This window comes from Rhinoraja longicauda, chromosome 6 (genome assembly GCF_053455715.1).
Source record: "Rhinoraja longicauda isolate Sanriku21f chromosome 6, sRhiLon1.1, whole genome shotgun sequence".
Taxonomy (NCBI): domain Eukaryota; kingdom Metazoa; phylum Chordata; class Chondrichthyes; order Rajiformes; family Arhynchobatidae; genus Rhinoraja; species Rhinoraja longicauda.
In genome coordinates this window covers 22,964,192-22,977,793 of record NC_135958.1, presented here as the reverse complement: position 1 = coordinate 22,977,793, position 13,602 = coordinate 22,964,192, and the positions used below count along the sequence as shown (strand labels likewise).

Here is a 13,602-nt window from a genome sequence, read left to right as displayed (position 1 = left end):
GGAACATACTGCCAGGGGAAGTGGTGAAAGCCAATAGCAGGGCGATATGTAGGAAGCAGTTACACAGGCACCTGAACAGACAGGAAGTGGACGGGCAGACAAGTGCTGGCAAATGGGATGGGTTCAGATTGGCATCATGGTCAGCACGGACAAAGTGGGCCAAATGTCCTGTTCTGTCCTATGTTGGAAACATCCTGTTTAGTTTAGTTTAGTTTAGTGATACAGCATGGAAACAGGCCCTTCAGCCCACCGAGTCCACACTGACCATCGATCACCCGTTCACACTAGTACTATGTTATCCCATTTTTGCATCCTACACACTAGGGGCAATTTACAGAAGCCAATCAACCTACAAACCTGTACCACTTTGGAATGTGGAAAGAAACAGGAGCACCCACAGGGAGAACGTACAAACTCCACACAGACAGCACCGGTAGTCAGGATCGAACCCGGTTCTCTGGCACCATAAAGCAACGACGCTACCGCTGCGCCACTGTGCCCCCCAGGAGCATTTTGGAGCAAACTATGAGTATTTGATATTGTTTTTGTGGACTCATGGAGAACTGGACTTTACAATGAAGAATCAGTGTGAACTGGGAGTAGGGAAGCTGGAGGAACAGTGAGGGTACTCTTGTCCCTTCCAGCTCAATCAGCCCCCCTTTATCTTTCAACCTCTCCTGCTTTACACAGGCACTCCTTCACGTGATTGTGTTCATGTAAGGATGATTCACCTGGGTTTCACACTGAACATTTATCACTGTATCTCAGCCCACTTGACAAGACTGAACCAATACCCAATGCCAAAACCAATTCCTCACACCATCAATTCTCCTCTCACTGCTCCTTACTTTATCTCCAAATTTTCTTGGTGTGATTCAATTTTAAAAAAATGACCTGAGCTGTTCACCTCCCTATAGACACCACTTCACCCGCTGAGCACTTCCACAATCTTCAATTTTTATATCAGATTTTCAATAACCGGAGATTTTTCTTTTGCTTTCTGCAACAAATGTAGGAACTCAATATTAACTAACTTCAATATTAGGTTTGGAGATACAGCGTGGAAACAACACATTTGGCCCACAGAGTCTGTATCACTCAGCAATCACCCCAAACACTAGTTCTATCTCACACACAAGGGACAATTTTTGACAGAAGCCAATTAACTTACAAACCTGTACGTCTTTCGAATGTGGGAGGAAACTGGAGCACCCGGAGAAAACCCATGCAGTCACAGGGAGAACGTGGAAACCACAGGGTCTGAAGAAGGGTCTCGACCCATAACCTCACCTATTCCTTTTCTCCAGAGATGCTGTCTGACCCGCTGAGTTACTCCAGGTTTGAGTGTCTATCTTTGGCGCAATCTGTTCACACAGATAACACCCGAGGTCAGGATCGAACCTGGGTTTCTGGTGCCGTGAGGCAGGATTCGAAACGTCGACAGCCCTGCTCCTTCCACAGATGCTGCCTAGCCCCCAATGTTGTTCTTGTGAACTCATGAAAGAAGTGGACCTTTCAGTGAAGAGTCAATGTAAGTTGGAGTAGGGAAGATGGAGGAATGGTACTTACCCACGTTTGACATCTCCGCGACAGTTGCATGATGAGGTCCGTTCAAGAACTCGGGAGGGTTGTCATTAATGTCCTGGACTTTAACGATGAACTGCGACGGGGCTTCCAGGGGCTTGTTGGTTAATCGGTCAACAGCCTGGGCCATCAGAGTGTACTGAGCTCGCTCCTCCCGGTCCAACGTCTTGGTGGCATGGATGTTTCCTGTTTTCTCATCGATGACGAAGATGGTGCCTGCCCCTTCACCAGAGAGGATGTACCTGATCTTCCCTCCTCCGCTGTCCAGGTCAGTGTGAAGCTACAACAGCAAAGAAGGCATGGATCATAGTGAATAGCAGGGCCATGGGAGGTGCTGTGGAGCAGAGGGATCGTGGAGTGGTGGTACATAGTTTCCTGAAAATGTGAGGTGTTGCACTTTGGGAGTTTGAATGAAAGGAGGGAGTATACAGTTAAAGACAAGATCTTTAACAGCATTAATGTGCAGAAGGATTTCGGAGTTCATAGCTCACTGAAGGTGGCAGCACAAGCAGATGGGGTGGTAAAGAAGGTATGCTTGCCTTCATTGCTAGGGGCATTGTGTATATGAGTTAGGAAGTCATGATGCAGCTTTAGAAGACTTTGACGAGGCTGCATTTGGGGTATTACGTGCAGTTCTGGTCGGCCTATTACAGGAAGGACGTGGAGGCTTTGTAAAGGGTGCAGAGGAGGCTTACCAGAATACTGCCCGGATTAGAGGGTTAGCTGCGGGGAGAGGATAAATAAACTTGGGTTGTTTTCTCTGGAATGCCAGAGATTGAGGGGATACTTGATGGAAGTATATAAAATCATAAGAGGGATAGATATGGTAGACACAGAATCTTTTATCCAGGGTGGAAATGTCCAACACTAGGAGGCAGAGCTGTTAGGTGAGAGGGGGGTGTGCCGAGCAGGTTTTTTACATAAAGAGTGGTGGGTCCTGGGGTGGTGGTGGTGGTGGAGGCAGACACAATAGTGGTGTTTACGAGGCTTTCAGATAAGGACATGGAAGTGCTAGAGGGATGTGCTCATTTACTGGCAGATGATATTGTTTAACTTGGCATCATGTTCCTGTGCTGTACTGTTCTATGTTCTGTGAAAGTTGTAGCTCAGATAGATTGGGTGGTCCAGAAGCTTTTGGTACTTTGGCATTCATCAATTAGTGTATTGAATATAGAAGTTGGGATTAACAGGGAAACGAGGAACTGGAGATGCTTGTTAACAAAAAAATAGGCACAGAGTGCTTGGGTAACTCAGCGGGTCAGGCAGCATCTTGGGAGAACATGGACAGGTGGATGTTTCGGGTCGGGACCCTTCTTCAAACTGTTTGTGAGGGGATGGGGGAAACTGGAAAAGAGGGGGGGGGCAAGTGGCAAGTGATTGGTGGATACAAGTCAGAGGACAGAGGGGGGCAATAGGCTGATGATTGGATAAAAGAGAAAAGTCCCAACCTGAACCATCACCTATCCATTTTCTTCAGAGATGCCGCTGACCCGCTGAGTTACTCCAGCATTTCGCATAAACTAGCATCTGCGATTATTTTGTATTACATGATCCTGCAGTTAAATGTTTGTTGTTGGATTCTCTTCTGGTTCCTACATGCGGAGTAATCATCAAACCTCAGCAAGGTTCTGAATCAGCAGATGTTTAACTGAGAGAGTGTCTCCTGGCAAAGGAGAGAAGTTGCTTCCCCTCATGAAGCACACAACAGGGGCTGGCAAGATCCATCTATCAGAATCCCTGCTGCTTTTGTTCCTAACTCTTCTTTTAAAGCTCCCTAAAAAGGTGAGGGAGCAAATGGAAAGGCCACTCGGAGTTGGTGCTTGAAGTAACCGGATTTAATTAATTAATTAAATTTAATAAATAACGGGTTATTAAAACTGGTGGGAAACCAGGAGATCGGTCGAAGCTGATCTCCTGAGCACGACTTCAGTACAGCTTTTACATTCTCACAGAAACTTGTTTAACAGTAGAACTAGGTCTTTATTGCAGAATGTAGGTTACAGAAAGACTTGATTAGGTGACAAACTGGGTCTTGGTTGCCAAATAAAATGATCATCCACAGATCTAACTTTGTTGACAGTAGATCCAATTTCCTGTAACAACGATGCGTGCAAGCTATGCCATAATCAATGAAGTTACTGAAACCTGGGTGTCGTCATTGTTGCATTTGATGACCCTACTTCTATCTGCGGTTCCCCGTCACCACATTAGCACAATCCACATCCCTATTTACTAGTTATTAATACCTCACTATTCCTTCCCCTGCAACAGAAGGTTTGGAGGGTATTGGGACAAACGCGGGCGGGTGGTCCTGGCATAGATGGGCACGGACGAGTTGGGCTAAAGGGGCGGTGCGACTCTATGACTTACCCTGCCCACCAGCACAGGATCCGGGCCGGTGTACTCCTCGATCACGAAGAACTGATTCCACACCCAACCTCTCTTGGATCTGTGAAGCACTTGTCCTTTGATCCCCATCCCGTGTCGAGATCGAGACGATACCTGGGAGCCGGTGGAATTCCTTGCGAGCGCAGAACTGTTCCACTGAGTAATGCTGAAACTCACCAGGAGGAGATGCAGGTAGAAGTCTCTCCCCATCCTGCAGTGGTATTTTTTCTTGGATCGGATGCAGGGATGACAATCGCAGCTAAACTGCCTGCCTCTGGACACAACAGGAGATTGACTGTCAACGTTCCTTCATGGAGCAGCCACACTGTTCACTCCGAGCTTTCATTACCTTCCACAGGTCACAGTGCTGCAAGTTTACAACCTACAAGATCACAAAGAGAGAAACCAGATTGTTAGATCACCCTGAAGGAGCAACTGTTAATCTTCCCTACGATTTGCTTAGCATGTTGTGGATGTGGTCCAGTCCATCACAGACCAGCGGTAGAGTTGCTGCCTTACAGAGAAGCAGGTTCGATCCTGACTCTGGGTGCTGTCTGTATTGGAGCTTGCACGTTATCCCTGTGTCCACGTGCATTTTCTCCGGGTGCTCTGGTTTCCTACATCCCAAATGCATGCAAGTTTGCAGGTTAATAGGTTTCTGTTAACTGTCCCAAGTGTGTAAGAAATAGAATTAGTGTGTGGCATGATCGTTGGTCGGTACGGACTTGGTGGGCCGAAGGACCTGTTTCTACACTGTATCTCTAAACCGAACTAAAACTAAATACTCGCAAAGCAGAGACACCACAGTGTGGTCAACATTGATTCATCAATAAATAACAATTTGGACAAGAACAAAACTACTTAAAAATAAATAACTGTCTGTCTCTGTTCTATTTTTATGAATTCATTTAAATTGGTTTTGTATATTCACTTGCTCTGATTCTCTGAGGGAAATTAAGGGTCAGGCTTTGATATTGAGCCAGCCTCCATGTGTATTCTGCGTTGTGATTAAATTTCCGTTCACCTATTATACAACAAGTGTGGACAGGATGGGTAAATGTATTAAAAGGACACAGGTTCCAGATAGGTCGCAGTTGGCGTGTGTCGCAGTAATGATATTTATTCATTTAGACTCAGTTCACATTCACACCTGCAACTGTAATATCTGCTCATGAATAATGCAAGTATTGTACAACACCAACACTCTCTGTTCAACGTTCCAGCATCTCGATGCTAACAGGAAATTTAAGGAAATATGGTATTGACTTTGTTCTTAATTGCTTTAATAAAAGATGCCCCATTAATTGAGAATGGGCATTTATAAGAAGGCCGCATAGTGGCACAATGATAAAGTTGCTGCCTTACAGCGCCAGAGACACGGGTTCGATCCTGACTACAGGTACTGTCTGTATAGAGTTTGTTTGTATTTCCCCGTGACCGTGTGGGTTTTCTCCAGGTGCTCCTCCCACACTCAAAAGACATACAGGTTTGTAAGTTAATTGGCTTTGGTAAAATTATTCCTAATGTGTGGGATAGTGCTAGTGTACAGTGGTTGGTGCAGACTTGGTGCGCCGAAGGGCCTGTTTCTGCACTGTAACTCGAAAGTCTAAAGTGTAAAATCGCTTCACGGAGCAGAGAATCAGAGTTCAGCGCAAGTCTGCGAATGATTTTTGCAGTTGCAATTCTTCTCTTGCTACTACCTCTCTGCACCTTTTCTTTTGCAGGCACAGTCCCGCTGGGATTCAGACTTATAAATATATGCAAATAATGCCGTCTCCAAGACTAATATGTGATGTACTGTTCAGAGGATATTAATAAAAAAAAGTGAAAATTCAATTTTCTTCCAGAAGCAATGGACTTGCCGCCTGTGGATAAATGTCCAGTTAATCTCCATGGATTATGTTGGAAAATGATAATTCTCTCTTAATTCTTCACATTACTCTTTTTTTTGATGTGCCAGAATTCTAAGTTTCCCTCTGAGGCGAGAAGGCAGTCATCCTAGCAATAGAGGAAGGTCTCTGCCTGAGAGAGGCTTGGGTGTGGAGATTTAAGAGTCTGGGCAATTCTGTATCATTTGTGCTGTCCCCCTTCAGATACTAAAGGGGACACAGGGGCAGCACAGTGGTGCAGCTGGTAGAACTGCTGCCTCACAGAGTCGGACATAGCCCAGATCATCATGCAACCCAACCAACCTTCCTACACTTCACGCTGCCTGAGCAAGACCACCAGCATAATCAAGGACCCCAGACACTCCCACCTCTCCCCTCTCCCATCAGGCAAGAAGTACACAAGTTTGAAAGCGCGCACCTCCCGATTCAGGTACAGTTTCTTCCCAGCCTTTATCAGGCAACTGAACCATCCTATTACCAACTAGAGAGTGGTCCTGACTTCCCATCTAACTCACTGGAGACCCTGGGACTATCTATAATCGGAACTTATCAGACTTAATCTTGCACTAAATGTTATACCTTTCATCCTTATCTGTTTACTCCCACTTCTCCCCTCTCCCATCAGGCAAGAAATACAGAAGTTTGAAAACGCACAGCTCCAGATTCAGGGAGTTTCGTCCAAGCTGTAATCAGGCAACTGAACCGTCCTCTTGCCAGCGAGAATGAGGTCCTGACCTCTCATCTACCTCATTGGAGACCTTTGAATTATCTTTAATCGGACTGAAAGGTTATATCTTGTACTAAATGTTATACACTGTTGACGGCTTGAGTATTTGCTTTGACTGGATAGCATGCAGCAAAACAGCTTTTCACTGTACCTTGGCACATGTGACAGTAAACTAAACTGAACTAAACAGAGACCCGGGTTCGATTGTGACTTTGGGTGCTGTTTGTGTGACAAAGTGCCAGGTGGGGGAGGGGGAGTTAAGGATGGGTTAGGAGACAAGGAGCTAGGTGGGAGATGGCGGAGAGCAGAGAAAGTGAAAACAAAATAGTCAAATGGGGATAGATCAGACAGATGCACAGTCTCTTGCCCTGAATAGAGGAATCGAGAGCCAGAAGATATAGGTTTAAGGTGAAGCGGAAAAGATTTAATAGGAGTCGCTTTTTCACACAAATGGTGGTGGGTGCATGGAACAAGCTTAAAATGTAAAGAGGTGCCAGATGGGGAGACAAATACTGAAAGGCGATAATGTTTCCAATTAAGGGTCCTCAGCATGAAACATTAACTCTGTTTCTCTTTCCACGGATGCTGCCTGACCTGCTGTGTGTCTCCGCTTTTATTTTAGATTTCTCTACTGCCTTTTGGTAATATCTACACCTCAAGTTATATCATCTCAAAAGAACAGTTCATTAAGATGGTAGATCATTGCTGCTTGCGAGAGCTAAGTGTGAGGAATGTAGTCAGGAGGTTTCAATGGAGCAGTGGCGACATTTCAAAAGTATTTCAGTGAGTCGAAAGCCTATTGAAACCTCCCAAGGTAATACAAAGAGCTGTTTGATTGCAAATCATTCTCACAAGGTCCAGGGTCCACTGTCATCATGGGATCTAATCAAATTTGCCGCAGTAAGTCATCCATCTGAATTGGAAGTGCAGATAGACACAAAATGCTGGAGTAACTCAACAGTTCAGGCAGCATCTCTGGAGAAATAGAAGAGCTGACGTTTCATGTCGGAACCCCTCGTTAGACTAAACGTAGAAGTGGGGAGTGGGGAGGGGGGGTGGGGTGCATATTCCCTATTATTTTTCTCCAGAGACGCTGCCTGACCCACGGAGTTACTCCAGCATTTTGTGCCTATCTTGAGTATAAACCAACATCTGCAATTCCTTCCTACACATCGAATAGGGTGTTTCTTGATTAGTATGGGTGTCAGAGGTTATCGGGAGAGGGCAGGAGAATGGGGTTAGGAGGGAGAGATACAGTAGATCAGTCATGGTTGAATGGCGGAATAGACTAGATGGGCTGAAAGGCCTAATTCTACTCCTATTCTTTGTGAATAGGAAGTGATCTGTAGAGACCTGAAAGGTTCCGGTTTTGGTGGGTGTTGCTTGCCGATTAGTTGACATCACCCTAAATGAGGGGCAGGCATGTGGTAAAGGAACTCCTTTATAAATCTTTGACTGGGAAGTTTTCAGTGTGGTGCTGGCTACGTTTCAGAAATATTTCATTGGCCATAAAACACTTTGGGGGGGGTCCCCGTGACTCCTCAGGTGCAGTTGGATCACAAATCCTCCTCACAAGTTCTGAGGTTCATTGTCACAGTGGGATTCGTTTGGAGATAAAGCGCGGAAACACACCCTTCGGCCCACCAAGTCCGCGCCGACCAGCAATCCCCATACACCAACACTATCCTACACGCTAGGGACAATTTACTTTTTTTTTTAACAAAACCTGTCTGTCTTTGGAGTGTGGGAGGAAACCAGAGCACCCAGAGGAACCCCACATGGTCACAGGGAGAATATACAAACTCTGTACAGACAGCACCCGTAGTCAGGATCGAACCCGGGTCTCTGTCGCTGTAAGGCAGCAACTCTCCCGCTGCACCACCGTGCCCGCCCTTGTTGCCAGCACTCAAGGACATGAGCTACAGGGAGAGGTTGAGCAAGCAACTCTCCCTGAAGCGCAGGGGACTGTGGGGTGATCTCGTAGAGGTGTATAATATCATTAGGGGCATATCTAGGGTGAAAGCACAGTCTTTTTCCTAGGGTAAGGGAAGCAATAGTTACTGGGCAAAGGTTTAAGGTGAGAGGGGTAAGATTTAATAGAAAACTGAGAGGCAACTTTTTTCACACAGACGGCACTGGGTATATAGCGCATAGAATGTACAGAAAAAAACAGATCCTTTGACCCACAATGTCCATGATGCCAAGTTAATCTGATCTCCTCTGCCTACATGTGATTAAGCTCTGCCCAACAGTCTTTGACATTTCCTCCCTGTGAAAAACGTTCTGTCTACCTTATCTATGGCTCTCAGAATTTTATATACTTCCTGTCAGGTCTCCCCTCAACCTCCGATGCCCCAGAGAAAAACAATCTGAGTTTGTCCAACCTCTCATTAGGGCAAGTACTTGGATAGGTAAGGCTTTGAGGGATATGGGTCAAATGCGGACAGGTGGGGTATCTTGGCTGGCATGGATGAGTTGATCTGTTTCCGTGCTGTATGACTCCAAATGGAGAGTTGATGGTCAGTGCAGACTCAATGACTGAAGGGCCTGTTTCCCTTCTACATGACTCTATTTGACCAAGGTAGTGAATATCCCCCAGTTCACTCAACTGTTCCAACATGGGCTTGTGTACCTCAGGTTTAGGTGTTGGTTAATTATTGTCACATAATCCAAGGTACAGTGAAAAGCTTTGCTTTGCAAGCTATCCAAACAAATCAAATATACCATACATAAATACAATCAAGTCAAACTCAAGTACAATAAATAGAGCAAAGGGGAAGAGAGATACAGTGTGCAGAATGTAGTTCTCAGCTATCAGTTCAATAGACACAGCCCAATGTCCTCAGTGGGGTGAGGTAAATCGGACACCGCCCTAGCTTATGGAAAGATCGTTTAACGCCTGATAACAGTGGAAGAAGCTGTTCCTGGGTCTGGTGGTGCGCGCTTTCAAGCTTTTGTACCTTCTGCCAGATGGGCGCAAGGAGAAGAAGGAATGACTGTGGTGGGATAAGTCTTTGATTATGTTGGCTGCTTTCCTGAGGCAGCGTGAAGTGTAGATGGAGTCAATGGCAAGGAGTCTGGTCTGTGTGATGGACTGGGCTACATCTACGACGCTCTGCAATTTCTTGCGGTCTTGGGCAGAGCAGTTCCCAAACCAAGCTGCGATGCAACCCGACGGTGTGCTCTCTACGGTGCGCCTGTAGAAGTTGGTAAGAGACCTCAGTAGAGGAGAAAACTGGGAGTGGTGAATGGTGCAAGGGGGAGAGAGAGAGAGAGAGAGAGAGAGAGAGAGAGAGAGAGAGAGAGAGAGAGAGAGAGAGAGAGAGAGATCTGGCCGAGCCCAAGTCTGACACACACAAAAAACCAAACTTAACGAACCACAAAATTACAGAGTGGGAGTCAAATGGCTGGGAGTTCTGGGGGCTGGAAAAATAGAACCGCCGAGAAGGGTCACAGTAAGAATGAAGGATCATTGTTATTACAGCAATAGAGTAAGATGAAGTGAGCCTTAAATATAAACATAGCCGACAGTTAATCAGATTTCTTGAAAGGAGAACTTGGACAAGTGCGAGTTTGGATATTAAACAGACCAAACATTTTTATGGGATGGTGGGTGATTGGAATTTTTGTGTGTTGATAAATCATTCTCTTTATCCTCGATGGAGTTTGGGAAATTCCTGAACATAATTATATTAACCAGCTTTCCAAAGGCTTCAAAACTTCCAAATTTTTCAAAACTCTTTAGATTCTGGAGTAGTTCCTGAGGACTGGAGGGTAGCTAATGTAACCCCACTTTTTAAAAAGGGAGGGAGAGAGAAAACGGGGAATTATAGACCAGTTAGCCTAACATCGGTGGTGGGGAAAATGCTAGAGTCAGTTATTAAAGATGTGATAGCATCACATTTGGAAAGTGGTGAAATCATCGGACAAAGTCAGCATGGATTTACCAAAGGCAAATCATGTCTGACGAATCTTATAGAATTTTTCGAGGATGTAACTAGTAGAGTGGATAAGGGAGAACCAGTCGATGTGTTATATCTGGACTTTCAGAAGGCCTTCGACAAGGTCCCACATAGGAGATTGGTGTACAAACTTAAAGCACACGGTATTGAGGGTTCAGTTTTGAGGTGGATTGAAAATTGGTTGGCGGACAGGAAGCAAAGAGTAGGAATAAACGGGTCCTTTTTGGAATGGCAGGCAGTGACTAGTGGGGTACCGCAAGGCTCAGTGCTGGGACCCCAGTTATTTACATTGTATATTAATGATTTGGACGAGGGAATTGAATGCAACATCTCTAAGTTTGCGGATGACACGAAGCTGGGTGGCAGTGTTAGCTGCGAGGAGGATGCTAGGAGGCTGCAGAGTGACTTGGATAGATTAGGCGAGTGGGCAAATGCATGGCAGATGCAATATAATGTGGATAAATGTGAGGTTATCCACTTTGGCGGCAAGAACAGGAAAGCAGAGTATTACCTGAATGGTGACCGATTGGGAGAAGGGGAGATGCAACGTGACCTGGGTGTCATGGTGCACCAGTCATTGAAAGCAAGCATGCAGGTGCAGCAGGCAGTGAAGAAAGCGAATGGTATGTTGGCATTCATAGCAAGAGGATTTGAGTTTAGGAGCAGGGAGGTTCTGCTGCAGTTGTACAGGGCCTTGGTGAGACCGCACCTGGAGTATTGTGTGCAGTTTTGGTCTCCTAACCTGAGGAAAAACGTTCTTGCCTTAGAGGGAGTACAGAGAAGGTTCACCAGATTGATCCCTGGGATGGTGGGACTTGCATATGAGGAAAGACTGGATAGACTGGGCTTGTACTCGCTGGAATTTAGAAGACTGAGGGGGCATCTTATAGAAACATATAAAATTCTTAAGGGGTTGGAGAGGCTAGATGCGGGAAGATTGTTCCCGATGTTGGGGGAGTCCAGAACCAGGGGTCACAGCTTAAGGATAAGGGGGAAGTCTTTTAGGACCGAGATGAGAAAACATTTCTTCACACAGAGAGTGTTGAGTCTGTGGAATTCTCTGCCACAGAAGGTAGTTGAGGCCAGTTCATTGGCTATATTTAAGAGGGAGTTAGATGTGGCCCTTTTTGCTAAAGGGATCAGGGGGTATGGAGAGAAGGCAGGTACAGGCTACTGAGCTGGATGATCAGCCATGATCATATTGAATGGCGGTGCAGGCTCGAAGGGCCGAATGGCCTACTCCTGCACCTATTTTCTATGTTTCTATGTTTCTGATGGATCCAAAGAAGTTTGAACCTTGCAAACCCCTAAGTGGTGATGAATGATCTTGAGTTCTACAAACAGCTTGAAGACTTTTGGGTCTGATGGAGGGTCCAGACCTGAAACGTCGCCCATTCTTTTTCTCCAGAAATGCTGCCTGACCCGCTGAGTTACTCCAGCATTTTGAGGCCATCTTTGGTGTAAACCATTCCTTTCTACACAGCATGACGGCATTGATTTCTGAAGAGTGCTGTTGCGAAGTTTTTGATTTTTTGCTGCCTCAAAGGCAACGGCAATTTGTATTTACCTAGTACTTTTGATGCTGTGAAAGGCACAGCTTTTATGTTGACTGCTTTCCCCAGGCAGCGGGAAGTGTTGATGGAGTCGACGGTGGGGGAGGGCGGGTGTGTGTAATGGTTTCCCGGACACTCTGTACCCCAGCTCACCCTCAGAACCAATGAGCGTCTTTTACCCAGGGTGGGGGGAACATGAGCCAGAGGACGTAAAGGACGGGCAAGATTTAGACTTTACTTTACACTTAGGGCATGGAAACAGGCCCTACAGTCCACGCCAACCAGTGATCACCCCATACACTAGCATTACCCTACACATTAGGGAAAAAATTATGTGTGTGTGGAGTCCACGCCGTGCGACCCGGGTCTGACTGTGTCAAGGACCGTGCGGTGGCTGTCTGTGCACCAGTCTCCCCACGGGAAAAGATGTTGCCCACTGACGTCCATCTGGAGGGACATAAAGTCTGTGGCTACAGGATCGGCCTCTACTGGGCAGCGCAGTGGCACAGCAGAGGAGTTGCTGCCTTACAGTGCCAGAGACCCGGGTTCCATCCTGACTGCGGATGTTTTCTGTACAGAAGTTTTACACTCTCCCCGTGACCATGTGGGTTTTCTCAGGGTGCTCTGGTTTCCTCCCATGCTCCAAAGATGTGCAGGTTTGTAGGTTAATTGGCTTCTGTAAATTGTCAATTGCCCTTAGTGTGTAGGATAGTGCAAGTGTACGGAGTGATCGCTGGTCGGCGCGGATACGGTGGGCCGAAGGGCATATTTCCATGCTGTGCCTCTAGAGTCTAAAGTCAAGACTATAGAAACATAAAAAAATAGGTGCAGGAGAAGGTCATTCGGCCCTTCGAGCCAGCACCGCCATTCAATATGATCATGGCTGATCATCCCAAAATCAGTCACCCATTCCTGCTTTCTCCCCATATCCCTTGATTCCGTTAGCCCCCAAGAGTTATATCTAACTCTCTCCTGAAAACATCAAGTGAATTGGCCTCCACTGCCTTCTGTGACAGTAATAATATTCTCTGCCTCGGTCTACAGCTTCAAGCTGGCGTATAAGGCAGCTGATTTTACTCCGCTGGACTGCCACTGCCTTGTTGAGCAGCGTGCCGCTGGAAAACGTGCAACGTTGCTCTCGCTCGCTGACAGAGGGGTCGTCGATCAGCCACCCTGTTTAAAGCTCCCTCTGTAGTAAATCAGAGTCAGTGTGATGCATGCAGTAGTGCTGACAGGAGTTTAACTGCTGTGTGAGCTTGGGCCAAAGCTGGCCCCAGATAATGGGCTGGAAACAGCACACCGTGCGATAATCCAAAGGCCTCAATTATTTAGGAGAGATGTTCTTCCTTAAAGCAGCGACGCCGTGAGGGACACTTTCAAGATTCTGAAGGGTTTTGAAAGTGTAAACAGGGAGAGCCCGTTTTCAGTGTCAGGAGGGTCAGTTGTCAGAGGGGCAGATGTAAGTAAGGTAATTGGGGAAGAGCTAGGGACAAGATGAG

At 46.3% G+C, this 13,602-nt stretch overlaps 1 protein-coding gene across 3 annotated transcripts in view; it reads right to left on the bottom strand.

Annotated features, from left to right (window-relative positions):
• cdh11 (cadherin 11, type 2, OB-cadherin (osteoblast)) overlaps nt 1-13,602 on the bottom strand; it is a 121,892-nt gene that overhangs the window by 40,450 nt on the left and 67,840 nt on the right. For all 3 annotated transcript variants that reach the window (XM_078400720.1, XM_078400722.1, XM_078400721.1), the window contains exons 2-3: nt 3,955-4,354; nt 1,570-1,864 (exon numbers count right to left, since the gene is read on the bottom strand). In XM_078400720.1, the coding sequence (XP_078256846.1) occupies nt 1,570-1,864; nt 3,955-4,182 (523 nt within the window). In that variant the 5' untranslated portion in view covers nt 4,183-4,354. The remainder of the gene's footprint in view (nt 1-1,569; nt 1,865-3,954; nt 4,355-13,602) is intronic.